At 41.5% G+C, this 25,341-nt stretch overlaps 1 protein-coding gene across 4 annotated transcripts in view; it reads left to right on the forward strand.

Annotated features, from left to right (window-relative positions):
- The first annotated feature begins 1,021 nt into the window (after nt 1-1,021).
- The window catches only part of SFI1 (SFI1 centrin binding protein), a 33,684-nt gene continuing 9,364 nt past the window's right edge, over nt 1,022-25,341 (forward strand). Inside the window, exons 1-24 of one of the 4 annotated variants that reach the window (XM_074606683.1) lie at nt 1,022-1,159; nt 1,723-1,806; nt 3,717-3,881; nt 5,228-5,299; nt 7,492-7,599; nt 7,910-8,004; nt 9,640-9,757; nt 10,028-10,130; nt 11,291-11,447; nt 12,189-12,350; nt 12,805-12,875; nt 14,052-14,144; nt 14,521-14,618; nt 18,232-18,313; nt 19,248-19,426; nt 19,661-19,736; nt 20,538-20,633; nt 21,065-21,141; nt 21,812-21,914; nt 22,433-22,529; nt 23,204-23,364; nt 23,802-23,876; nt 24,074-24,148; nt 24,504-24,677. In XM_074606683.1, coding sequence (XP_074462784.1) covers nt 1,787-1,806; nt 3,717-3,881; nt 5,228-5,299; nt 7,492-7,599; nt 7,910-8,004; nt 9,640-9,757; nt 10,028-10,130; nt 11,291-11,447; nt 12,189-12,350; nt 12,805-12,875; nt 14,052-14,144; nt 14,521-14,618; nt 18,232-18,313; nt 19,248-19,426; nt 19,661-19,736; nt 20,538-20,633; nt 21,065-21,141; nt 21,812-21,914; nt 22,433-22,529; nt 23,204-23,364; nt 23,802-23,876; nt 24,074-24,148; nt 24,504-24,677 — 2,457 coding nt within the window. In that variant the 5' untranslated portion in view covers nt 1,022-1,159; nt 1,723-1,786. Of the gene's footprint in view, nt 1,160-1,306; nt 1,807-3,716; nt 3,882-5,227; nt 5,300-7,491; nt 7,600-7,909; nt 8,005-9,639; nt 9,758-10,027; nt 10,131-11,290; nt 11,448-12,188; nt 12,351-12,804; nt 12,876-14,051; nt 14,145-14,520; nt 14,619-18,231; nt 18,314-19,247; nt 19,427-19,660; nt 19,737-20,537; nt 20,634-21,064; nt 21,142-21,811; nt 21,915-22,432; nt 22,530-23,203; nt 23,365-23,801; nt 23,877-24,073; nt 24,149-24,503; nt 24,678-25,341 lie in introns of those variants that run through there. The other 3 variants (XM_074606685.1, XM_074606686.1, XM_074606684.1) reach the window with 3 other exon arrangements.

Consider the following 25,341-nt stretch of genomic DNA (forward strand, 5'->3'; position numbering starts at 1 on the left):
CCCCCCCGCCTGCAGCTGAGGGGCGCCGTGTCCCTGCCGCTGGCGGCCCGTTCCTCCGGGAGGGTGAGGGGTCGGCAGGGCCTGCCCCGCCGCGGTGAGGGACCGGCGGGAACGTGAGCGTCAAATTCCGGTGCCCCGGCAGGTTGTAAGAACACCCTTTATCGCTCTTCTGTCAAAAGCAGAATTCAGCGTTTCCATGAGACAGCGAGGGGGTGATCGGTGTAGCGAGCAGAGTACCTTATTCACCTGGGAAGCATTTTAGTTGTTGGCAACAAGAGGAAAAAAATGGTTTTGCAACACCAGTTTAAGGAGTTCACTGGGCGAGCAGGGTAGCTTGTCCGGGGCTCTGGTGGGGAGCGGTGTCCCCGGGCACCCCCATCCCTGCTGCCCAGGCCCAGCTCCGGGGTGTGTGTCAGGGCATGGACTGGGCTGCAGGATCTGCTGAATAAAGTGTGTTCTCCCCTGACCTCTAATGAAGTTGAATAGCAACGTTAAAAGCTGGTTACAAGTGGAATGAAAAAGATAAACATTTCTCATTTTTTCTGTAAGTGACAAAGTGTCACGAACAAGAGCGTTGTAGCTCTGCGAAGTTGCTCCTGGGGAGTTCACTTTTCAGACAGACGCACAGCGAGGCCCAACAGCCACTGCTGGGCCACGAGCCTCCTGGCCACCACCAGCCGCCGCAGGCCCGGGCTGCGAGAGGGTGCCTGGGGGGTTTAGCTGTGCGCAGCGCCGCTGGCAGCCGAAATCCTTAGGAATAGTTGGTTCCTAACGGCACAGCTTGTGTCAGACGCTGGTTACCCGCAGCAGCAAAGCCAAACAGCGTGCAAATGGCAGAACGCGCGTTTCCCGCTGCGGTGTATGCCTGCGGACGCCGAATACGTGTTCCGGCGGCGGCCGCGTCCCCGGACAACCCCCCGGCTCACGCCCGGTGCCGCCTGGCGCGGGCCCAGCGGGCAGCTGTCCTCCCCGCCGCCGGGGGGCGCTGTGGCGCCGGGGGGAGGAGAGGGGGCGGCGCTCCGGCCCCTGGTGGCGGGCGGGGCTCGTCCCGCTCCCGCCGTGAGGGCGGGCGGTAGCGCGGGTCCAGCCCGGGCCGGTGCTGAGGCGCGGCCGGTCTGTGTGCTCCCCTCAGGGCGCCGGTCGCCTCCTGCCCCTCACGGTGAGGGGGGGGCAGAGCCCCCGGGCGCGGCTGCTGCCCGCCGGCTTCCGTGTGGGAGTCCCCGAGGGGTGGGGTGCCGGGGCGGCCCTGGCCTCGGCCGGCCGTTACCGAGTGAGTGAGTGAGTGAGTGAGTGAGTGAGTGAGTGAGTGAGTGAGTGAGTGAGTGAGTGAGTGAGTGAGTGAGTGAGTGAGTGAAAACCTGAAAAGGAGTCGGTTTGATTTGTCACCCTTGGTTATTACTTTTATTTCTAAATAGGGGGTCATAATTTAGGGTCATCTCTTTATAGCCTCTTTCTAGCACAGCTTTATCTAGGTGGGCACAGTTGCTGTTTTGGGATTCAAACGGTTATCACTTTGTTACCGATAGATTATGTCAGCACAGTGTTCAGGTCATCAAGGCTGTGAGTGTGCAGACATGCTTTTCGTGTTAAACGTCTAGAATTGCATTATACTATTCATATGCAAGTCAACTCAGTGGAAATCTGTCATTGTTAAGATAGAGGCTGCATTTAGCATAGGGGTTCATCACAAATAACAGGAACCAATTTATGCTTTGTCCAAAGCTAATATACAACATTGCAGCGCAGAGAGTGTATTTCGTTACTGCAGACTTGGAACTAAAGCAAAATGGAGAAATCCAGAAGCAGGTAAGCAACAATAAGATGCTACCTTGTTAAAGACCTCAACTGTAACTTTTTTTATTTTATTTTTTTAATTTTGACATCTTAGATGTTCCATGGGATGGAAGAAAGTTGAGTCATTCTCATGCGAGGGCTTATTGGTCTCTATGGAACATTATTAACTAGAAAGCGTTCCTCTTAAAAACAAAGCAAAAAAGAACAAACGTCCCACCCCCAGACGCAATGTGAAACACAACTTTATGTGGGTTTGCATTATCATAACATTCAAATACAAAAATGATGTTCTTGAATTTGAGGTATTAGACTGGAATGTGAGATACTTGGATATAGTTGTCGGTCCAACCACAGGTATATTCTGTGGTGGTAGTTCATTCTCCTATTCTTCCCATGCTTTTATTTTATAACTTCTTTTCTATCCGTCTTCAACTCATATTTTTTGTGGTTACTTGGGTTTTTGACTATTTTGTGTTACGTTTTCATTGCGTGTGGTCAGACCAGGTTTACCTTTGGAGCAGATTAGACAGTTTTAAAGGGAATTGGGCCTAATAGATGTGTACAGGAACTCCATGCTGAAAGCTATTTTGCATAAATTTAGAAGTGCCTGAAACTCTTTCTTCAAAAGTGTATACAGTTGCCTTAACGGCACATCTTGAGGTGAACAGAATTATTTTGTCTGCTTGAGGGGGCCCCCCTCTTTCAGAAAACAGTCAAATAATATTTTATAGGTGAGTAAGAATTTACCTCTCACACACAAAATACAGGTCTTGTTTTCTTTCATTAGCTTTGTTTTAGCTCCGTGCAGCTTGCTGGAACAAGCCGAAAATACTGTATTTCCTCCTATGAGATTTTTTTTTTTTTTGGGGGGGGTTGGGTTTTGGTTTTGTTGAGGTTTTTTCTTCCCCCCAGCAATTTGTTGTTAATACCGTGAGGAGTTATTTAGCTGAACTTCCAAATCTTTGTAGTGTGGATTGTTCCAGTAACTTTGTGGAAACATTTTTTTCTGACTGCAGCTATGTTTTTCCTAGCTCAGTTCAGGTGATTATTAGGGTGAGACTTCAGACTATCCTCTTCTTTTGCATGTTACGGAGTTCAAGAATGTGTTTGTGGTTCTAATGTGCAAATTTTCGGGGTGGTGGCAGTATTTGTTTTGGGAAAGAAGCTTCAATACAACTGGTTCATCAAGTTTTATCTGGTTAGATTTTTTTCTTTTATCATTCTTGTTTTCAGAAAATTATTAAGACAAAATACTTAAAATTCATAAAAACATACTTGTTATTTTTCAGATTAGAACTACATGTGGAAGTAAATATATGACGGAAAAATATGCCTAATTTTCCTTTGTAATTATGAATATACAGGAAGGGATTTTTAGTGTTTTGAAGAAGAAACAGATTTAGTTAAAATAGGAGCAAAACTAGGAAAGAGTTCCTTGTAAAGGAACTGTATATATAAGTGCATTTCTTGTTAAAATGGGAAATTCTCACTTCAGTTCCCTAGTCTTCAGGAGAATTTTTCGGTAATAGACAGAATACCTTGATATGTTTGAGAATAAAAGGAAGAAAACCACATTGAAATCTTGTCTGTTAAGGCACACTGTATGTGCACACATGGGAGGGGAAGCACAAATGCATTGTAGTGCTTTTTCATTGCAACTTCATCGGAGAAAGAAATCGTCTGTGACATGATTGCCCCGAAATGTGTCTTCCCGCTTGTCTTGGGGAAACAACTTTGAAATTCCAGATAGTGAAAAATGCCTGATAAAGAGACAACAAATGTGTTTTAACATTTTGTAGCTCTCAACTTCAGTATGTGATTGTATACTTTTGTGGTAGATTAATTTATTGAAATAATGCCAATTTTTTGCCTCTTTGCAATTAATACAGTTTTACACAAAATATTTATGCTTTCCTTTTAAGTTCAAAATCTCTGAAGATGCATGAAATCCGACAACTACCTAGGCATCAAATGTATGCAACTGGGCAGTCTGCCAGATATCAATTTCAGGACAGAGGTCGTGAGAATCTGGATCAAGTTGGGTATACCTGGCATCAAGGAAGAGGGTTAAAAGAATTCCAAATCAGGTGAAAAGTACAAAACATAATTTTCGCTGAATGGAGCAGGGGTATTAGACCTAAAGAAGTCTGGTTGTAGTAGTACAAATCCCGGCTAAGGCAAAGGGTTTTGTTCACAGGCATGTCAGGCAGTTCTGAAGATATCTTGTCGTAACCTGAGGACATGCATTGGCACAGTCAGACTTCGTACATTTTTTTATTTTCTACTGTAAAATTAAAAAATGGCTATTGAACAATATGCTTTGACTGGGGACTGCCAGGGGTAATGATTTAGTCTTGCCCTCCTTTTGTGTTTCTTTACTTCTTTTGTTTGTTGAAGGAATTTTGACAAAGGTAATTGTTTAGAGATTAAAAGCCTAATATTTGTTGAACAAGTGGAGCTGATCTAGCAACTCAGATTTGCTGAAAGAGGGAGGCCCTGTTCATGGCTGTGTGCTTTAATTAATTGCCTTGTGATGTCTTTGGTGCTTATTGGCACCCTCTGTGAGCCAATTAACTCTTAAATCTGTTTGAAAAAAAAAAAAAAAAAACGGGGGAAAGCGTGATAGTATTGTAATCATCGATTAGTGGGTTGAACTGCTGAGAAGCGGAACTGCTGTGGGGCAGGTAGGAAGAAGGAAGGTCTGCTGGTTTCAGGGGTAAACATTAGATTGGCTCAAGTATTCTGGAAACAAGTCTGACTCAGCTGGTTGACTTCAGGGAAACATTGATATTATCGCTTCTAAATCACAAAAGGGCTTCCCAGTTAGTCAGCAGTTTGCTCATTAGTATCACTGGGTGTGAGTGGGCTCCTTGAAGACATTTCATCTGCCTAGCTTTCCTAAACAAGTGTGTCCCTATTCAAGTCTTGCAATGATGCATAGGCCTCTGTTTGTGCTTGGTGAATAGTCCTGTTAAAGGTACTAATTTCAGGATGTAAATATTTCATATATGCATTGGTCTCTGTAAAATCAGACCCTTAGTTTTACAAGAAAGCTGGGGAGGGGCTGTGTGCAAGGGCATGTAGCAATAGGATGAGGGGCAATGGTTTTAAACTAGAGCAGGGCAGGTTTAGATTAGACATTAGGAAGAAGTTCTTCACAACAAGGGTGGTGAGACACTGGCCCAGGTTGCCCAGAGAGGTGGTGGAGGCCCCCTCCCTGGAGACATTCAAGGCCAGGCTTGATGAGGCTCTGAGCAACCTGATCTAGTGGAAGATGTCCCTGCTACTGCAGGGGGGTTGGACTAGATGGCCTTTAAAGGTCCCTTCCAACCCAACACATGTTATGATTCTGTATAAAAGTCCTATTTTTACTGCTGTCTGGGAATTAACAGAGGAAGAGTGCAAAGGCAACTAACCTTTCCTTATATTCCAGATATCTATCAAGGAAATTCTTCTATCTGTGGATAAAAAAGACATTTGGACAAATTATCCCTTCCAAAGCCAGGTAGATAAAATTACAGAAATCAAGGGTGAGGTGTTTTTTGTGGGTTTGGTTTCTTTCTCTCTCCTTCCCTCTCTCTGGCTTAGTGCTGTACCATTGGGCTAAGAAAATATTTGGATGTGTTTTGAGATCACTTGAAGGTTTCCTTTGAATACTCTTCTTGCTCCTACTTTTTGTTTGTTTTTAATAATCATGGTTAAGTGTTACTAACTAAATTCATGGGTATTGTGGTTGTCTTGATGAAGTTGAACTGTATGTGTGTATAAATGATGGGGTATGATTGTGATACCTGCTTTAAGTTTAACCATTTTTCAAAGTTATAACTAGAGCTAGATCTTGAAATTCAGTTCATTTTACTGTTTGCACTATTGTTCTTAATGTATATACATATATGCTTTGTATCTGTCTGACTTTGGAATACTTGTGGCAGATGATTTGTTTCTGTTGTTAGTGTTCTGTCAGCTACTGAAAACCAACACTTTGATACTCTTTTCTTTTTTTGCTTTAATTTGCATGTTCATTCTTGTTTGACCGCACCCTTGGGAACTGAAGCAGTTCCCAGTGGAAAGACCTGCATTTGCTGCAGTCAGAATAAGATCAGGCCCTTAGTTATCTAATTTCATTGTACTGTATCAAATATATTCTGACTGTTTGCCTTAGTTGGTAAACGGAAGTTGTCCTGTGAACCTTACCATTCTTGCTATCCCATATACTGCATTTGTACTACTTTGACTGTGTGTAAATTGAGGACAGCAATTACTTTTTTTAGAAGGATGAGTGGAAATACATTTTATAAAGTTCATCAAGGAACATAAGCAATAAATAATTGCCTTTTTAGATTTAAGAGTCCCCAGTTCTCTGTAGCTTTTATTTGCAGTGTTCTGTTAATTCACTAAGTCCAAAAAAAATAATGTATAGCTCACTTCTTTTTTTCTTTTTTTTTTTTTCTTTTCTGCTTAAGTACTTGGAATGACTTAGCAACTTGGCTTGGGGTAGGTAGCTATGAATTGCAACTTGTGAGAGGATTCATATGCGTTTCACTGAGTAACCTCTAGGTATTCTGGGCCTAATCCTGCTGTTGTTACAGACATGACTAATTTCATTAAGCTGGTGGGATAGTCGTGATCAAAGGTTGTGAGTCTGGGCTTGTATGCTTTTTTGTTTGTTAGCTTTTATGTTTTCATGGGTCCTTCTGTTTTCCTTCTCTTCATCACAAATACAAAGAGATGAGAAATTCTTTTAAAGTATTCCTATTCTAGTTAATGAGACTTTCCGCTTCTTAGGCTGCTGCCCAAGTCATCTTGACCAGTGGAAAAATGTTTGAGAGACTATTTTAAAATTAAAAGAAAGCGAATTGCTTGAAATAGTAGATTATGATTATTGTTTTTAGTTAGGTGATCAAAATCCTAATTCCCTCATGCAGACCTTCCTATATGTGAATTTTGAGTTGTACACAATTCAGTTGAAATGTATCATCGCTTCTTACCTGGTCAGGTGTGTGTTAATTTAATCTGGGTATAAAAGCAGAGACTGTTCTACTGAGGTTAAAGAATTTGAAGGTTGTATGTGAGTTGTGAATCCATTTTGTGCATCCATTGGAAGCAGAAGGTAGATGAGCAAATGAATAGCTTCGTTTTTGGCATAGGTGATGTGCACCTAGCTGAAGGAGTTTTTAAGCCTATTTAAGTGTTCTTTGGGAAGATTTTAAATTTGGGATGACAAGATCAGTATGCTATTTCTAAGAACACAATGGAAATATCAAAATGTTATAAAACCTGATGTAGCTTTTGTATTTATTTCTATGCATAAAATATTTTGTGTTAAAATAACAAAGAACAAAACCAGCTTGTTGGTTGAGTAAAACACAGAATTGAGATAAAAGATGCGAGTTATTTGTAGGTCTAAAGTCAACTGGCACTCTGATATTTGGCAAGTCAGTTAACAACATCTGTCTTTCCTTCCTTGACTTTATGTGAAGTATTTACAGTCAGCCAGCTGATTGCTTCTTGTCATACTTCAGAGAGTCTTGGAATAAAGTGTTGCAGTAGGGTAGTATTTTTTAAATGCAATTAGACGCTGTTAGGCTAATCAGACAAGACAGCAAAAGAGGTAGCATAATCTTCATTAAAACTGATTTGTGGTCAATTTGGAAACCTGTATGAATTTTCCTATGTCCAAATCTTTCAACTGTTTAGGTGCTTTTATGACCAGAAGATTCTTTATAAAACTTTTGGAGTGTGGAAAGAGTGGTGGACTGCTTGCAGAGAAAGGAATCTCAGCCTCAGAGCAGCCAGCCATTACAGGTTTGTGAAACAACTTCCTATTATTGTGTGTCTAAAGCAGCATGAGAAATTTTCCTTAGGTTCTGAAGGAGTTACTAATGCCAGTAAGCAAGTTACGTCAACAGTACCTCTAAGCCAAGAGCAATGTCTTCATTGCTTGTTTTCATATTTTTCTTCCCCTCTTTTTTTGATGTGTTTTTGTTGCTGTTGTCTTAGGATGAAGTCAAAATTTCCTGTCCAACGTCTCTTTGAAGTGCAATTGAACTTGAAAGAATCCTACTTCTAGGCATTGGTAGCTATTTGACTGAATGGCGTTTTTTTCATGTTTCAGGCACTTACTCTATAATTTGGTATTCAAGGCTTGGAGAGCCTACGTATGCCAGCAACAAGGAAAGAGGAACAAATATTATGTTGCAGAGTCTCATGGTAAGTGAAATGATGGTAACTACCTTTATTTGGGGACATATTGAGGTGGGAGTTTCCAAGGGAAATATTTACACAGAATCTGTCTGTTGTACACGTTTGCACATTGACCTCCCCCACCCTATGGAAGTGTAATGCTTTTAGGTACAGATGGTTGTCTGTCTATAAAGCTAGCGGGGGGTTCCATTTGATGCACTACTGTGTAACTATATAGTTATTTAGGGATGCCGGTGAATAAGCTTAAGCGCCTCTCCATCTGCTCTGGATTACGTTGCTTGGTTTTTTGGGGGTGGTTTGATTGTGGGTTTTTTGTTGGTGGTGTTTTGGTTTGGTTTGGGTTTTTTTGTGTGGTGTTTTTTTTTCTTTTCCTGTATCAAAATATGCATTCAAATAGATATTTTTTGATAGAATCTGTTATTGGAATTCTTTATCAACCATGGCTAGAGAAACTAGATAATAATCCCCTGTGGTGTTAACTGCAGATATTCCTATTCATATTCACTGTTCCTTACAGCTTGTGTCTTGCAATTGAAAAGAAGCCCAAGCTTTTTGAAGAGCCCCTTGTCTTACTGTGTAGATTCTTTGTTCTGCAGTGGATTTATCCTACTGATGAAGTTGCCTATACTAGTTGCAACTTCCTTTGGGGTCAGGGAATATCTTCCCTTGAAGGGGAGGATGACCCTCTTTTAAAGATTCTACTGTGGTTTTGTGCTGTGCTGATTTGCAAAATAAGTTAACTGGTCTCTTTGCATGTGAATGTACCCTCAGAATATTATATAGATTGGCATCTTGGAAACAAACTGATAGGCCTAGATTTTCTTTCTTGCTGAGTGAGGCCAGAGTACTTACAGAAGCAGCTGTGGATTACTTAGTCAAAAGATGGAAAAGTGACCTGTTTTAAGGTAGGTTGATACTTGATTGACCAGATCACGAGGAAATCTTGGGGGAGAAAAAAAAAGTGGTTTCTTTTGTGTGAGTGTGAAGTGGCATAAAATTGATGATGGTTTTGGATTATTTCTTTCTAACAACTTTGCTTCAATAGGGTCAGTTCTGACAAGCCAGACTATCGTGAGGAGAAAGTGCAGTGCACTGCATAAAGTGGCAAACTGGAATTTGTGACACCACTTCTGTTTTTAGCTGCGTGACCAGCCTGCTAAATAAACTTGGCTTGTTTCTGGTTGATTTCTCTGCTTGTAATAGGGAATAACTCTTGAAAAGCTACTGATGAACCTGATGAACTTTTTTTTTTTTTAAAGTGAACCAAAGAAAATCCTGTAATTCTTACCCAATAAGGTTGTTACGCTGAATATTGTTATACAATTATATACCCTGTAAGCGCTGAAGACAAAGCAATGCCATTGTCTGATAATTCATGCTGCTCTGAACAAATGGCATGATGCTGTCAGCGTTTTCGAGATTCTTGCCAGTATGACACCCTCGGCCAGGGTGTAAGGTCGTGGCAGCGGCTCTGGTGGCTGTTGTTTCACGGTTTCCCACGAGGTGTCACTGCGGGTTGAGGGGACTGGAGGTCAGGGACAAGTGGTCTTATGGAGTGGTTAAAAATGCCAGATTTTGCCAGATTCTTGCATGAACTCGAGATGCTGTAATTTCTTTTTATTTTTTTTTGTATGTGTGCAGCAAAGAAGCAAAAATTGCTCAGGAGCTGGCAGTGCTGGCTGGTTTATGTTAATGTTCAAAGGACAAAGCATGGGATGCAGTCCGTTGCAATGGCATTCAGGGAAAGAAGCTGTTTGCGGTAAGGATGGAGTGGAAATAGGCAGAGAGGCGCTGACTACAAGGCCATGTTTTTACCTGAGTTCTGTTATCTTTTCCTGCAGTGACTTTGTTCCATGATCAATTTTTTTTCTTTTCTTTTTGGGGGGTGTGTGTGTCTGAATTCTTCTGGTACGCCCATAGACTGAATTTAAAAGATTGTCATTCATACCTTTTTCTGGTACCAGAAGTGATTTCTTGCACCAGGCTCTGGAACCTGCATTTGAACATGTCTGTAACGTTGTTTTGGCAGCATATCGTGGGCAGTGTGGAGAAGACGACACTACCAGAACTGCACTAGACATAAAATGAATGTTTTGGCTCTGCAGCATTGGGCCCAGAGCCTGCAATTTCGAGTAAGTCCTAGGAACTCCAGCTGCTACCATTTCTAATGCTTAAGTTGCATGCATGTGTAACTAATATGTTGCAGATTAATAAAAAATAGGCCTTACACTGATTTGCTTTGCTTATGATGGAAGAAGGTCAAAACAATTTTTTTACAAGGAAGATTTCTTTACAAGAAATCTAGGTAAAGCAAACTGGATCCATGTCGTATATTTGCTAGGAAGCAGACTGACCAAAGGAATTATTACAGTCTTATACAATGCTTGATGATAATGAAAGTATCAGTTTTCTTTCCACTGGAGAACTAGCCAGGGGTAAATAAGAGGTAAAAGAGAACAAGTGTGTGAGTTGGCAGCTGTGGCATTTTGAGCAGGGCATGAAGGGTAGTTGCATCCAGGTTTCTGGAGTGCAGAACTCTACAGAGGTCCAATCCACTATTCTGTTAGGAGGCAAGATAGCACTGGTCAGCTGTTAGACAGCACCTTGCCTCTTTTTAAGACAACACTTATGTCCTAATGAATTTCTGTGAGCTTGTTTAACTCTGTTTTGGGGTAAGAAAATAAAACCCAGCATTTCATGTTCTTGAGAGGTTGTCAGCTCCTTCAGTAAATTGTTCATCTTAGCTGAAGTGGAAACAGTGTAGCTTGCTTGCTTTCTCTGGAACTGTGGCTTTTTGTCTGTTTCATTAAAAACAAGTGATGGTATTTAATTTGGCCTTTGCTGTAAGATGGCTGCACTGCCTCTTTGAGGCCAGTGTTCTGCTATGGAGGTAAACTCGTGACTTGGGAAATCTTATCATATCTCAAGATATGATTCTCTTTTATGTGAAAATACTCTGTCTGAAAGAAAGCCTGTTGTCCAAAAAAGTATTATTTTGGCCTTTTAATGGAAAAAGTGTGAAAGTATCCAAAAAAAGAAAAACAAGTTTGATATTGACATTCTTTGTTTTTGATATTTTCTGTGCTGACATTCCTTTGGCATTTGTTTGGGTTAGTTGGGTTGGGTTTTTTTCCCCCCTTGGCGGGTGGAACTTCATTGCTCATGGCTTTCACCTTTAGATCTTAAATGGAATTTCCTGTTGCCTGTGTGTTCTTCCCCTTCTCTGCTCTACTTCTGTAATATTGTCCATTTTCTTCCCCTTACTGCTCTCCCTCTTCAATTGTTCTGTCAGGCTTGGCTGCAGTGGCAAGAGCTGTATCTATACAGCCAGAATGACAAGCAGAAGGAGATTAGGGCAGTAACTCACCATCAGCACTGGGAATTGAAGAGATGCATGGAAGCATGGTTGGGATACCTAAACCTCAATAGAGCAAAGAAGCATCAGAATGGTGAGTTAGAACAGAACAGGGTTCAGCCCCTTTGCTTAGGGGCACAGTGATGTGTTTTTCTATTCTAGGAGACGCCGCAATCTTTCTGATTGCTCAACAGATGATGAGATGCAACTGGGACTGTACACTGTCACAGGCCTGGCTAGCTAAGGTTATGTGCTGAACTGTCAGGAGCATCACCTGCTTTGTGTGTAATTGATTTAAAAGAAAATGCTTTACGGTTCCCTTGATGAAAACTCATCTGTGAGAAGGACATATTCAGGACTATTGTCAGTCAATCTATGTGTGGATTTTCTTGATAATCAGAAAATCACAACCCATATAGGATGGTAAAGATTATTACACCAGTTCTTTTGTTTTTTCCCTTGAAGTCATTGGAATGAGTTCAGACGTGAATGCCTGTTGATTGGTGATAGTGGAAAAGAATCTGGCTTGGATATTTGGGAACTGGTAATAGGAGTATGCTGAATTGTAAGCACACTTGTGTATGTTGAACAAGTGTTGCAGCATTAACTTCCCCTTCTTAAGTCAGTACACTATGTTACTGCTTTAAAACTGCCTTTGTGATCAGTTGGAAGAATATAGTCCATAGCTGAGTGTTACTGTGAATTCTTGCCACCATTTTTCAGTGTTAGGGCTTCTGTCACTTCAGAACCAGTGGCTTAAATATTATGGCCTCATCTGATACAAAAGATCCCAGGATCGAACAAGTCATGAGTAATTTGTGTGTTTGTTTTATAGAGCTGGCCCGAGAGCATCACAGAAGCAGGATAGTCCGGCAGTGTTTCTCTGATTGGCAGCTGTCATGGGAGCGCAGGAGAAGAATGCATGCTCACCAAAAGGATATTGAAAAACTAGCAGCAAGGATTGCCTTAAGGAGAGTCTTTGTACACTGGGAGCATTGTATCCAATGTGTATTTAGTCCATAACAGGGACGGGTTAAAAGCATTCCCGCAGGGGAAAGATCTATTTAGTAAGCAGGAACGTTGTGCAGTAGCATGGGTGACAACAAACATGTTGTCATTAGAAACATGTACGTAAGGCCATACTAACAGTTAATAAAACTGTTGCAATTACAGTATGTTAACCTGTTGGCAGCTAAGAGCCTGCAGAAAATAATTTAAGGTCAGAAAGGAATTCCTTACTTAACAGTGAATCAGAAATGTGTTGTGGTAAATCAGCAAAATCTAAACACTTGACTGTAATCAAAATTTGCACAGATAACGGTGCAGGAAATTCCAATATTGAAGCAACCTTAGTTTGAGATCTAGTGCCCTGAAGGCTATGTATATATTGGGAGAAGGTTGTGTGTATGTCAGGATGTTTCTGTGTAAAAGGTACTTTAACTCAATGTCAGATGTCGTTCGGTGTGTGGAAGAGACTCAACAGTGTGAGCTGGCTGAAAAACACTACAAGCATCATCTGTTGGTAAGAGCACTGTTACAGGTCAGGTGGAAGAGGCTGCGGAGAGAATTCAAACAGTTCTGACTGGCAGCTTGCCTTTAATACAAAGAGTGGTGTGTGGGTATTAAGTGGGGGATGCACCATTTTCTGCCATGGTGAGTTTGGATTGTGCGTCAAGTTTCTAAATCCAAACTATTCTGGAATCTCCCAGTTGAATCCAAATGGGGAAACTGTGCTGCTCTCCAAAATAGTTATTCTTCCAATTGGGAAGCTGGTGAAGTAGCAGATTAATCTTGATGGTATTGGGCTACCATGCTTCCTGGCCATTTCACCATGAGATTGCATTTACCCCTTGATTTTCCCTGATACTGGTTTGGTTTTTGTGGGGTTGTTTTCTTTTTAATTCTCACCTCTACCCTAAGTGTTTCTGTCTGCTTGCACTGTTTTGCTACAAGAAATAATTTTTTCCCTCAGTGGTAATGCATACATGCTTCTTTTCACATGGTTCCAAAGATAGCTTATTGCATATGCACGGAGTTTGGTGTCTTTTTTTTTTTAATATAACTTCTTTTTTTTTTTAATATAATTAAAAAAAAAAAGTTAAATCCTTGAAGGCTATCTGAAAGGTGGGCACAAGGTAGCCTCCAGATTTTTCGTAACTGAATTATCTTCAAGTGTGGGTCAGTACTGATCATCAAAAGAATGGCAATAAACCTGTTTGGATCTTAGATTAGATTGAAAACATTAGTGACTATAAGAGCACTTTAAGGCAGGATGCTCTCATAATGTTATTTGCCACGTTCATCCATGAATCAAGGTATTGTGGGATTATAGACCAAAAGACGTTGTGCAGAGGAGACCTAAAAGGGAAGTAGATCTTTTCTATTTTTGATGAGGAGCAAGTTGTGAGTCTTTAACTGAAGGAGGAGATAGATTGGGAAAGGACTTGCGTAATGGTGTTGATCGCTGAGTAAGGAGTTGGATGTCTCGCAATAAAACCCTGGGAAAGTGGAATGGAATTTTAGTTTAGCTGGAGAAGTAACAATTTGTGAGAGGAGATTGAGGCATGGCTTTGACAGGTTTATAAATGTAACATCAACAACAAACAACATAGGTTGTCTGTAAGGAGCAATCGGTTATAAACATATCTGTGCTTGCTGATTTGGATTACATGAAAGTAGTGTACGTTTCTTGTTACAGAAACTTGGGTTTAAGGGTCTTTCGCAGAATGTCACAAACACTCGTCTTCAGCAAATGAGAAAAAATCTTTCCTACCGTCAGCATCAAGTTACAGTGAGTTTGACTTTTTTTGTTCTTGTGTTAGTTTTTTCTTTAGCTGTTCTATTGGCTTACACTTTCACCTACAGAATACTTTTTTATTAAATCAGTGGCTTTGTTCCTAAATACTAACAGCCATGGAAAATCTCCTGTGTAAGTCAACTGTCAGTTTTGGGTAAGTTATTTTAGTTTTGTTTTTCTATGTTTATGGTGACTTTTTCTTTTACCAGAAAAATTCATAGCGGGCTATAGAGCAAGTTTGGTATATGAAGCAGTGCAGGAGGCAACCATTACAGCATGCAGTTTTAGTATGACCTTTATTAATTTCTTTCTTTGCATTCTTCTCCTCCCTCGATGTTTATGTTTTTTTCATGTCTTTGTTTTGTTTCAGGTGCTGCAGAAGTTCTGGAACCATTGGAAGTCCCGTTTGGAAGAGAAGGAGGATGAACAGCTGCAGGCCTTAACATCAGTGGCTCATGCCCGTTACAGGTACACAGAGAAATATTAATGTAAATTTGTACAAATGTGGGATTTGTGGGCCTTTTGGTTCTTTTTTAAAATCTGGCAGTACTTTTGGGAGCATGACCATCCTGATGCCAATCGTTCTTATATTTTTCTAGAGTAGTGAATAATTTACATCTCCTGCTTCTCTATGAAATGTGAGAGGGAGATTGATTTAACCTGGCTTTGAGGCTTGTTTAGATTTAAGAGATGAGCATTTTACTGGTAAGAGCAGATGGTTGCTGCATGAGCACAGGCAAAGCTCAAAACACTTGTTGCTGCTGCCTTACTCTGGGGACGAGCAGAGGGAGTTGATGGCTCACGTATGCTACCTCTGCTGATAGAGGTACACAAAGAGTGAAGGTAAGATAAGGCTTTTTTGTAGAAGCTAAATTTATTTAGTCCTAGGAATAAGTCAACATTAACAAAGCAGCTAGAAGGCTTTTAATTTTTTTAAATTTGAGTTTGGTGGGGAGTACCTCTTTGTTATAATGAAGTTGAAAAGGTATGTATTTGATTCTTACACTTCCTCTGTCTGTTGGTTCTTAATGCTACTTGCAGTCGGTTCCAAAAATGCAGGACGTGCAAATACTCTAAACCTAGTTGTCTGAGAACTTTTTTGATTTTTGAGTGAAGCTTAGCAGGAGAGAATGAGACCCCTACAAGGCAGGTCTGTGCTACTCAGTGCAGCATGCTTTACTCTATGGTGCTCGGATGCTGGAGCTATATTTGAAACTGAAAATATTTGAACCACAACATTGTGGTCTTGCTCTCTAATAAATGAAGCCTGTTGAGACGTCCCCACATTAGTGTATTAGTGCAATGAGCCACATAGAGTTGCTTGGTTTATATTCAGGGTAATAAGGGAAGGAAAGGAAGCTTCATTCTGCCGTGCAAGCTTACGGGTGATGTTTTTTGTCTCATCAGCACAGCATGCTTTCAAAAGGACATTTAATTTTAATTTTACTACAGCTTAATTTTACTACAGCTCAGAAAACTACCCTGTGGCCTAAACAGTAACTTCCATTCAATAAAATTTTGATCTACTTTCTTCTAATCCTCCCAGCAGAGTTTGCTTTAGGTACTAACACTTTCTTGATTAGGAGAGGCTAGTATTAATAGGATTACTGGTACACTTGGTACCAAGTTAGAGTTGATTCTTGTTTTATTTTCGGGGCATAAATAAATCTGTTATCACTGCTAGAGTTATTGTAATTTAAGTTTATGGTGTGCAATTGAGTGAAATTACTGGGACTCTTTCTTTAGAGGTGCTTGGAACTTCTGTTTTCTGTTAAGGTAAATGGATGCTACAGGTTCTCATCACCTCTTTTCAACCTCAATCACCTCAAATTCAACCACTAGCCTTTGTCTCAGGGTAATGATATATCTTACTAATTGCTCTTAGTGGCATATTATGGGGGCACAGGCATGCACAGGAACAGGAGTTACAAAAGTGTGTGGAAATCGGGGCAGGGGGGAACATCGATTGAGAGAAAAATCTGCCTTATTTGAGATGCCTTAAAGGCCTTGCCCAGGCTTGTATTCTTAAGCATGGATTCAGGGCTGACTCTTGAGGTAGGGTTATGGTTTATGATACTATTAAAAGCTAATTCTTGTTTTCTGTTTTAGAAGACTAAGCAAAAAAAAAAAAAAAGTTTGCTTTCCTTGGACAAGGGTATGTTTTGAAATATGTTCTTACAATGAGTCCCCTCCTGGGACACTTTTTCCTGTGTAAGTTGAGAGGAAAAAATGGTTTTTAACATTGAATCTTCTTTCCTGGTAGACTTGGGATCTTGCACCTTTCATTGTCAGAGGGTGGTCATAGCCTGTGTTCTAGATTCATACCTTTCTGTCATCAGAAGCCTGGCTTCACAGTTGAAAAACAAGCTGCAGAAAGTCTGTTTTGTCTTGGATATTGGCTTGCTTTTTGGGAGATTCACAAATAGGTTTGGAGGGCAGGCTGAGTAATGAAGGCAGCTGCATTTCTGCGAGCAATTAAGAGTTCTTCCAAGTGGTGTGAGAGTGCAGCTGTGGTGCATTAGTGTACCCTCTGGAGACAAGGAGGGAGAAAAGGCTGGAAGACTCAGGAGGTTGAGCTTAGTGAAGATGAGTTGGACCATGCAACTGCTGTAGTGTAACTTATGCCTCTCTCACCAGGGAAGGGATGCACAGATGGTTTGAAGGGTCTCGTTGGTTCTGCAGCCATACCTTGATTCCATGGGTCAGGAATGTTTTTGTGTGCAATCTTTTCTCTTTAGAAAGAGTATAAATGAAGTCCTATTTCATGAACACAGAAGACCAAATTCTAAGAAGTGTGTTCCTCATTCAGAGGTCCAGGGCTGCTTTCCAAACAGACCTAAGTAAAACCTTCATGGCAGCTTGCCAGGACTCAGCTTCCCTCTTGGTCTCTGCTGGACATATGTGCTGTCTCACAAGTCAGTGCCCCAACTGCTCTGTCTGGTGGTAACACCCAGGAGATACTGCAGAAGAGCCATCAGCTGAGGTTTGTAACTGTCTACAGATCAAAGTCCCTTGCTGGCAACTACCAGTACCCTCCAGGAAGACTTACTTAATTCATATTGTTTACCAACCTATAAACTTGTAATGAGCTGTAACAGCTACCTACCAAAAATTACCTGGTAAGAATCCAAAATATCTTTTAGGCCTCTTTAGACTAGAGAGGAGCTGGGACTTGCTGACAGTCTAATTAGTATGCCCACATGACTGAGTTGTGGAAATAACTGATGTAGTTTGAACTGGGTGCTATTTCCACTAGGCTGTAGCTGAGACTTCTGGACTAGGAAGTGTCTACTATATGCTTGCTCAGTGAGAGAGATGTATAGTGCTCAATCACAAATAAGTATTAATTACATTTTTGGGATACTATTTGATAATGACTGTTGTGCGTCCCTGGGGAGGAGGCAGACTAGCAAGTAAGTATCATCATCTAGCGAGAAAGCAGCTTTGCTAATGAGGGCAAGTAACCTTACCTTTTTCATAAAAGGCAGCTTTGGTAGGGTCCCTTTAGTGCTGAGATCAGACCACGCTGCTTTTTATTATTTGTTTTTATGACTCTCTTTCAAGCCCTATTACAATGTTTGTTTGTTTTGGCTTTTGTTTTTTTTTTTTTTTTGTTGTTGTTTTAAAATAAAAAAGTAGAGCAGGATCTTCAAAATATTTCCGAAGGAGGAGGGAATGGACTGTATTTACAGTGGAGAAGAAAAAAAAGGTTGTTATATATATTTTTTTTTTCCTGCGTGTAGCTGTGTTTGTAAATAAAATAAATTGTTTTGGTCAGAAGTTGGAACAATCTCTTGAATGATCTGAATGAAAGCAAGGAGTTCTAATAACTTCAGAAAATTCATTAATCTTGTCTCATGTATTCTGGGTAAGATTTCAGGGGACAGACTAATTGCCTGGTTTTTAACCTAGAGAATAATGAAGACACAAAGCTGCCTGATTTCCAAAGAGGGCTTGCATGATTTGAAAAATCAATAAACTATTTAAGTTGTACATGGATTGGTCTTCTGATGTTCATAAAATCTATCCCTTTCCTAAAGCAATTCTCTCCTGAGCTGACATTCTCCCTTTTTGCTTGCAGGAGGGTGTTGATGAGACAAGTGTTTGACATGTGGTTGCTGAAAGCATACAAGCAGCAAGAATACCGAATGGGAGAGAAGAGGGTAAATGTAACACTTCTACCTGGCCTTACTTAAGAAATAGAGAGGATGATTTCTTAGTCACTGTCTGTGAACATGAGAACATGTCTGTGAACATTAGCATGAGATGGACTTGGGTGTTGTAAATTCCCTTTTCCCTGGTGGGGGCTCAAGTCAGGGGAAACAGATTACAACAAATACTTACTAATCGTGTTTTTTAAGTTAAGCCATTTATAGTAGAATCAAGTATTAATAGTAGAATCAAGCTATTATTATTAGAGGATAACTATTCACACAGTTCATTCACTTATTCTCTCATCCAGTAAATATGAACATGCTTGCTCTCTCTCACACTCTGTCTGTTTCATAGTCACCTGGTTGAAACAGTAATAGTAATAAAGAGCCAACTGCAACCTATTTCAGAAGTGCAGGGTTGTACTGACAAACTATTGCTTCTTAGTAGGTGTCCAGAAAGTCCCTTAGGGGGTCTTTAATTTCCTAATATGTATATATAATCCTGTGGTCTTTATATATAAGCAGCCACTGCTGCCTTTTATGTGGTCAGTTACACAACTCATAGTTGATGGTAGCGTGTGTGGGTGGCCTTGTGCAGATAGGGCTGACTCTTGGCGTTCTGAGATTATCAGTTCTTGCAAATTCAACAGGACTAGTTTCTGGACCTTATCAGTTCTTGGGAGTCTTTCACATGCTATTTACCAGCTTTTATTTTTCCTTTCTTTGGCCTGCTGTTTTCTGATAAGTTTCTCCATCCACATGCATGTGATACCTGCAGAACACATTCACATAAACTTGCAGCAAAGGGGCTTTGATGATATATGTCCATTACTGTTCAATGTGGGAATTGAAGAGTTCTATGCATGTCACCTTAAGGAATTGTATTCTGTTGTTTGTAACTGGCCTGTGTCATGAATTCATTGCCACCTTCTTTCCGTTATAGGCTGTACTTCATTTTGAAAGGCAGCTGTTGAGTTGTTTCTGGTCCTTCTGGTGTAGAAGAACAGCTGCATGTTTGGAGGAGCAAGAGGGCTTGGTTCGTGCAAGAGATCACTACCATAACCTGCTCCTGCTAAAGGCTTTCTGTCTGTGGAAGCAAAATACTCAGGAGAGAAAAACAGAGTAAGAAGGTTTTTTTGAAAGGGAGAATTACTTGGGTTGACCCTGTGGCGGCCTACTTCTGATGAAGCAGCATTTAATTCACAATGGTTCTGACTCTTTATTTGTGCTTTAGAATCTACTAGTTTGTCTTCAGTAAATGGCTTGCTGAAAATAGCAAGTGTGGACTCACGTCTGTGCTAGAGGGGTTCAATAACACGGATTGCATCATAGGAGAAATAATTATTTTTCTTACAGGAGGCTCAAGGAGATGCAAGCCTTAAGATTTCACTATTCAAAGTGTCTGCAGCAGACTTGGAACAAATGGAGGGAGGTGAGAGAGTTAACAGATGGGGAAAAGCTTGAATCCTTTTTCTTATGTTCAGATTGCTTGTACACATCTGGCTAGAAATTAAATTGTTTATTTTAAACACTAATCATTCCTAAGCTCTTCTACCCTTCCAGGTAGACAAAATCAGTTCAGTGTGGGCAGAATGGGAATTGTGTAGGGAGGAGAGGGAGTTCTTTGACTTCTTGTTCACTTGTCTAGGTATAGTGAGATTGGGGCTGTAGTTTAGGACATTTACCTGGAAAATGTAACCAGAATTAGTGTGATGAAATTATCCCTAGCCAGTAGTGTGTACGTACTTCTCAAAACTTTACTTAAGTTAGAGGTGTGCAGCAAGGCCATGGTATATGGTCTGTAGTTGTGTACTGATCATAGCAGGCCCTATCAGATGGCACTTTACTTTTATGCTGGCCTCTTCCTTACCATGATAAGATGTACTGAATATGTGCCTGGCAGCACATCTTGATAATCTGTGAGAAATTTTGGAGTCGAAGGTAGTCTGTTGGTCCAGAACTGTTGAGTGAATTGCATCAGTCTTCAAGAGGATTCCTAAAAGGTGCAGAGAAAAAAAAAAAAGCCTCAACTAGGTCTTTTGGAGGAATAGCAGAGTTTGAGCAACACCAGTTTGAGTGAGAACCTGTTATAGCAAGATAAAAGCTTGATAATTCCCCTGGGGATGGTCCTCTTCCCTCTGCTCCCTACCATTGCCTGTTTTCCTTCCATTGCACGTGCATATGTAATTTTTTAAATTTTTTTCTTCCCCCCCCCCCCCCCTACTCCTTATAGTATGTGGGACATCAGCATAAGAAATGGAGGAAGTTGGTGCGAGCAGACATGCACTATCAGCACATGTTACTGGGCAAGACCTTGGCAGCCTGGAAGGTAGGAGGAAATGTCCTTTTCCTTGTGACATTTGTATGTGTGTGCTTAACTGTTTCAGGGAGAAATGAAGAGCTGCCCTCGCTGTTTCGCTTTAGGTGTTTACAGGCCAAGTGTGCAAGGTAGAATGGAGGCTATTGTAGGTATGGTTGTCTAAGCTCTAGCATTGCTTTTTGGAGCAAAAGAACCAATGTAATCTTGTGGCTTTGGTGAAGGGTATATAATAGCTAGCTTAACTAGTGTGTAATGACTGTTTTTCTCGGAAAAACAACATTTGATTTCAGTGACTGTAATCTCATTTTTTTTTTTTTCCTTATATTCTACTGCTGCTACTACTCTAGTAAGATGCTACTAAGAGTTTCCAGAAGTCTTCTCTCCTCAAAGATGTTGGCCATTGAAAAAAAAAAACCTATCTCTCACTGCTTTTCTTGCAGAGTTACCAACATAACATACAGTGCATTCTATACCAAGTAGCTGAAAAGGAGAAACGGCACACTCAACTACTGCTGCGGTAAGCCCGTTCCCTTGTGCAGCATGAGAGAGAAGTGACTGTGCTGCAGCCAAATTACTCTTTTTCTTCCACTGCCACCATTGTAAACCTTTGAATGTTCAGTGCTGGGAATAGACTCTGCCGTGCACTGCTATTTCTGTGTGGGTCATCTAGCTAAAAGAAGTCAACCTCTTCCTGGATTGCCATCTGGTTTGCTTTAACTATTTTTTAATCTGTGTTTAGTCCCATGAGAGACACCAGACAGCAAATTGTATCATTCCCTGCAGTGCATGGATTCTGACTGCTATGATATTAAAGCAGCCTGGAAAGTGTAGACGCTGACTTGCATTATAGTGAAGAGAGCAATTAAAGATAATGCCCCTTTTTTATTGGCTGTAGTTGCTTTACTTTTAACTGCCTCATTTGTTTTTAGTGCTATACAACTTGAGTCACTTGCAGAGCCTGATTGACTCAGCTTAAATGCTAGGCTGAAGGAAGTGGTGTGTCTTTTGCCCTGCCTTCTCTTCAGCAGAGACCTGAAGGGGCAGAAGTTGATTTGCAAGACTGAGTTTATAGTGGCACGTGGTTTTGATTCCCCTGTGAGTGAGAAGGTACCAAGTGAACAAGTGAGAATCATTCTTGATGTTTTTTGTGTGTTTTTAAAAATTTTTTTATATATTTTTGCCTTCAGACAGCTTCTGCATACATGGAGAAAAAATGCCCTTGCTCTTACAAGTGAAGCTAAGGCAACTGCTCGGGCAGATGAGCACTACAGGAGAGCAATCCTGTCAAAGGTAGGGTCTGTGTAGCAGATCCCAAGGTCTAAGTGTAGATGCTGGTTCTGGCAGTGGTCAGGTAATGCAATTAGAAGGATCAAAAACTTAATCTAAGAGCCACTACTAAGAAAAGTCTAAAAAGTGGGAGTCCCATCTTCTTTTCACAGGCATCTCTGGAACTGTTGTCTCTGAGTGACCTCCTGTTTTTAGCTCTTCCTTTCTTTCTCCCTGTTTCCTAGAAGGAAAGGAAAACCAGTAGTATGATACAGCACAGTAGGATTACCTGGGGGGTGAGGGGGGCAGATGGGCAGACGGAGGGGCAGAAAAGAAGAATGCCTTGAAAAATGCCAGGACGACCCTCAAAAATTAAATACACCAGTATTTCTAAGAAATTTGCACTGTCTTGCTGAGCCTTATGTGAAAACTGAGATGGAAGTGGTTATGGTGCCAGCAATGTGGAGTATATTGCTTCCCCTTCCATAGAACATTCCAATGTCAGTCTGTATCCTGTCTCTTGTTTGCGTTAACATCTTTAGGTGTTGCTACAGTGGAGATACACTGCCTCACTACAGGTGTATTACTGTCAGCAGAAGATGACAGCTGTGATGGATGCCAGAAAACATTTGGATATAGGTGAGCTGATGGAGATATTAAACTCTCAAAAGCCTTAGTTATCTGTGTATGATCCTTAGAAAGACATGGCTTAGTAGGGCAGCCTTGTGCCATCTGTACAGATGAAATGACTGAATGGTCTATTGAGCCTACAAAGGATGTCCCTATAGAATGGGGAATCACTTGGGGCTCCAGTGATCTGTTGAAGGCTACCTGTGCGGCTTTTGCTTCTCTGTTGGTTCCTTGTCTATGTAAGGGGTGATAACGCTTCCTTCCTCAAAGGAGTTTTCCAATACTAATTTTGAGAAGCTCAGATGTCTCTGTTTTGAGGGCAGTGCAAGTAATCTTATCAATTACTGCTTCAGTTTTTCTTTAGTAATTAGAACAGAAAGGCCCTCAAAGCCTGCAAGCATTTTCATGGTACCAGCCATGTTCTTGACATGACAACTCTGAAGCACAAAGAGGGCAAATAATTTCCTAAAGATTATAAAGGATTTTGGTGGCAGCAGGCAAGACTTGCTATTCATGCCTCACTGTCTTTTACCTTAAGTGTTTCACGATCCTTCTTCCTAGTGCTGAGTATTGTCAGTGTTTAGTATTGCTAAAACAGTTTGGAAGAGTAGCAGACCACTTGATACTCTCTGAGATTAACAGTCTCCTTTTGGTACATTAGTTAATTCATCTTCTTCTAACAGTGCGTTTACAGGCCCTGTTTCTTCACTGGAAGGAATTAAGTAGGGAGTCTCTGATGTTGAGGGCTCAGCAGCACAGGGCCATACAGCATCACCAGCAGCACCTACTCCAGAAGTACCTGCTGAAATGGAAGACATATCATCAGCGGTGCCTTGGGAAGATGGTGAGAAGGATCAGCAGCCTCCCCAGCCAGTGACCCCGGGTGGGAAGTTGTGGGTGTGGAGGAGCAGGCCATGTCTGCTGGTGAAGGGAATGGTAGTCTTGGCTGAGGAGGAGGATGAGAGCCTTGTGCATTGAGGAGGAAGGAATGTGCCTGTGTCTTGCCTGAAGAAGCTTTGATAGAACCAATATATACTTTAAAAGAGATAACAAGCTGGGCCTGCCATGTGTGGGATCATGTACGGTTAATGAAATCCTCGCTGGGCTCATAGATATTTGCAAATGGGGTTACACTGTAGACCATTTAGATATCGAGGGTGGCCTCAGGAGAACAAAGGGAAGGCGATAAAGGCTGTTTGCTACCTGTTCTGCTCTAGTAGCATTTGGCTCAGATAAGCGGGATTTGTTTGCAAGTGACTTGCTGTTCTGGTTGCCTTACAGCTACTCCAGAAACAGGGAGATCAGCTGATGACTCTTAGACTTTGCTCTGCGTCCTTCTCTTGCTGGAAGACACGGGTAAGGAATTGTGCCTGGATTTTTGGTTCCACTAGCGCAAGAGAAACTTTGCCATATACTGAGTGAACCGAGCAGGTTACTCTGCTATGGCGCCACCAGCACTTCTGTTGGGATGGCGCTCTGTTTGTCCAGTGTTTCTGGTGTGGGACATGTAAACTCCTAACCTGGTTGCTGTGCAATTTTTTTTCCCCCGATAGCTGTTGCAGCAGCGATGGGAAAAGCGGAAGACAGTGCAAGCATTGTGGTACTGGTCCCATTCATTGCAGAGGAAGGTAAGGAGGTGTGGGGGTGTCAGAGCAGACAAATGTGCAGATTTGGCTGCAATCAGCAGAGCGTACATGGAATATCTGTTTTTCTTTCATCTTTGGGGTGCTATATGTTATTTTAGGATGCTAGAAAACTGTCCCTAAATCCTTTTATCCGATTAAAAAAATCTGCACGTGTTTTTCCCTATTCAGCCTCAGCTGACTTAAATCCCTGTCCCTTTGTCCTTGTGGCAGCGTCCTGCTGTTGCTGTAGCTCTGCCTGTTACTACCTAGTGGAAGGGAGAGTGTTCCTGTCTGCAGGGGGAGTCCCTGGCCCGGAATCTGTCTTTGCAACACTGGCAGCTGTCTGTTCATGTTGTAGGTATTTGATGCTTGGCTCAGATTTGCCAAGGGGCAACAGCAGAAGAAAGATCGCATTGAAAAAGCCACAGGATTTTACCACACTACTCCGAGAGAAGGTGTAACCTGGGTCTTGAGATGCACCGCTGGCATGAAACAGTTGCAGGGACAGCTCCAAGCCCAGCACCAGCTGAAGGTGAAAGAGACAAGTGATTGCTGAGATCCAGGGCTGCTCTGCTCTGCTCTCTGTGTGTGTGTGCATGTACCTTGGACCCTTACGTCTCAATTCTTCTTTGGATCTGACATACCTTTTTGCCTGTGGTTCAAAGCAAAACACCCTGTCCTTTCATTCAGCTGAGACTAGAGTACTTCAGACTTGCGTTGCTAATTGGGAACCTTTCTTAATGAAGTTGTTTCAAAACTGGCCAATTCCTACCGTAGACAATATTTCTGGATGAAACCTTTGCATGTGGCTAGGGTCTGGTCTCTAAATTCTGTGCTAGAACGAAGCATTAGAGGCTGTGTCTAATCCTGTCTTAGCTTTAACACCGCTTAGACATTTGAATGTGGGCTAGCGTCATTTCTGCCTTTGAGTACCAGCCCCAGCCCTGTGTGTGGAAAGGAGGATTGGAATGCCTGTATTGGTTGCTCTCTTCCTGCTTCTGGGCAGCTTTCCCAGCTTTTTTCCAGGTTTTCAAGACACTAGTTCTGTTTGCTAACATGCAGCCTGCCTCATTGCAGAAGTACCCAGCTAATTCTCGTTACCCAAATGTTACCACAGTGGACCTGCTAATTTAGCTTAGAGGGCTGGTATGGCTGTGAGATCATCAGAAATCTCAGTTCCTTTCTGCAGTGTTCTC

This window comes from Larus michahellis, chromosome 13, assembly GCF_964199755.1.
Source record: "Larus michahellis chromosome 13, bLarMic1.1, whole genome shotgun sequence".
In the NCBI taxonomy this organism is placed as follows: domain Eukaryota; kingdom Metazoa; phylum Chordata; class Aves; order Charadriiformes; family Laridae; genus Larus; species Larus michahellis.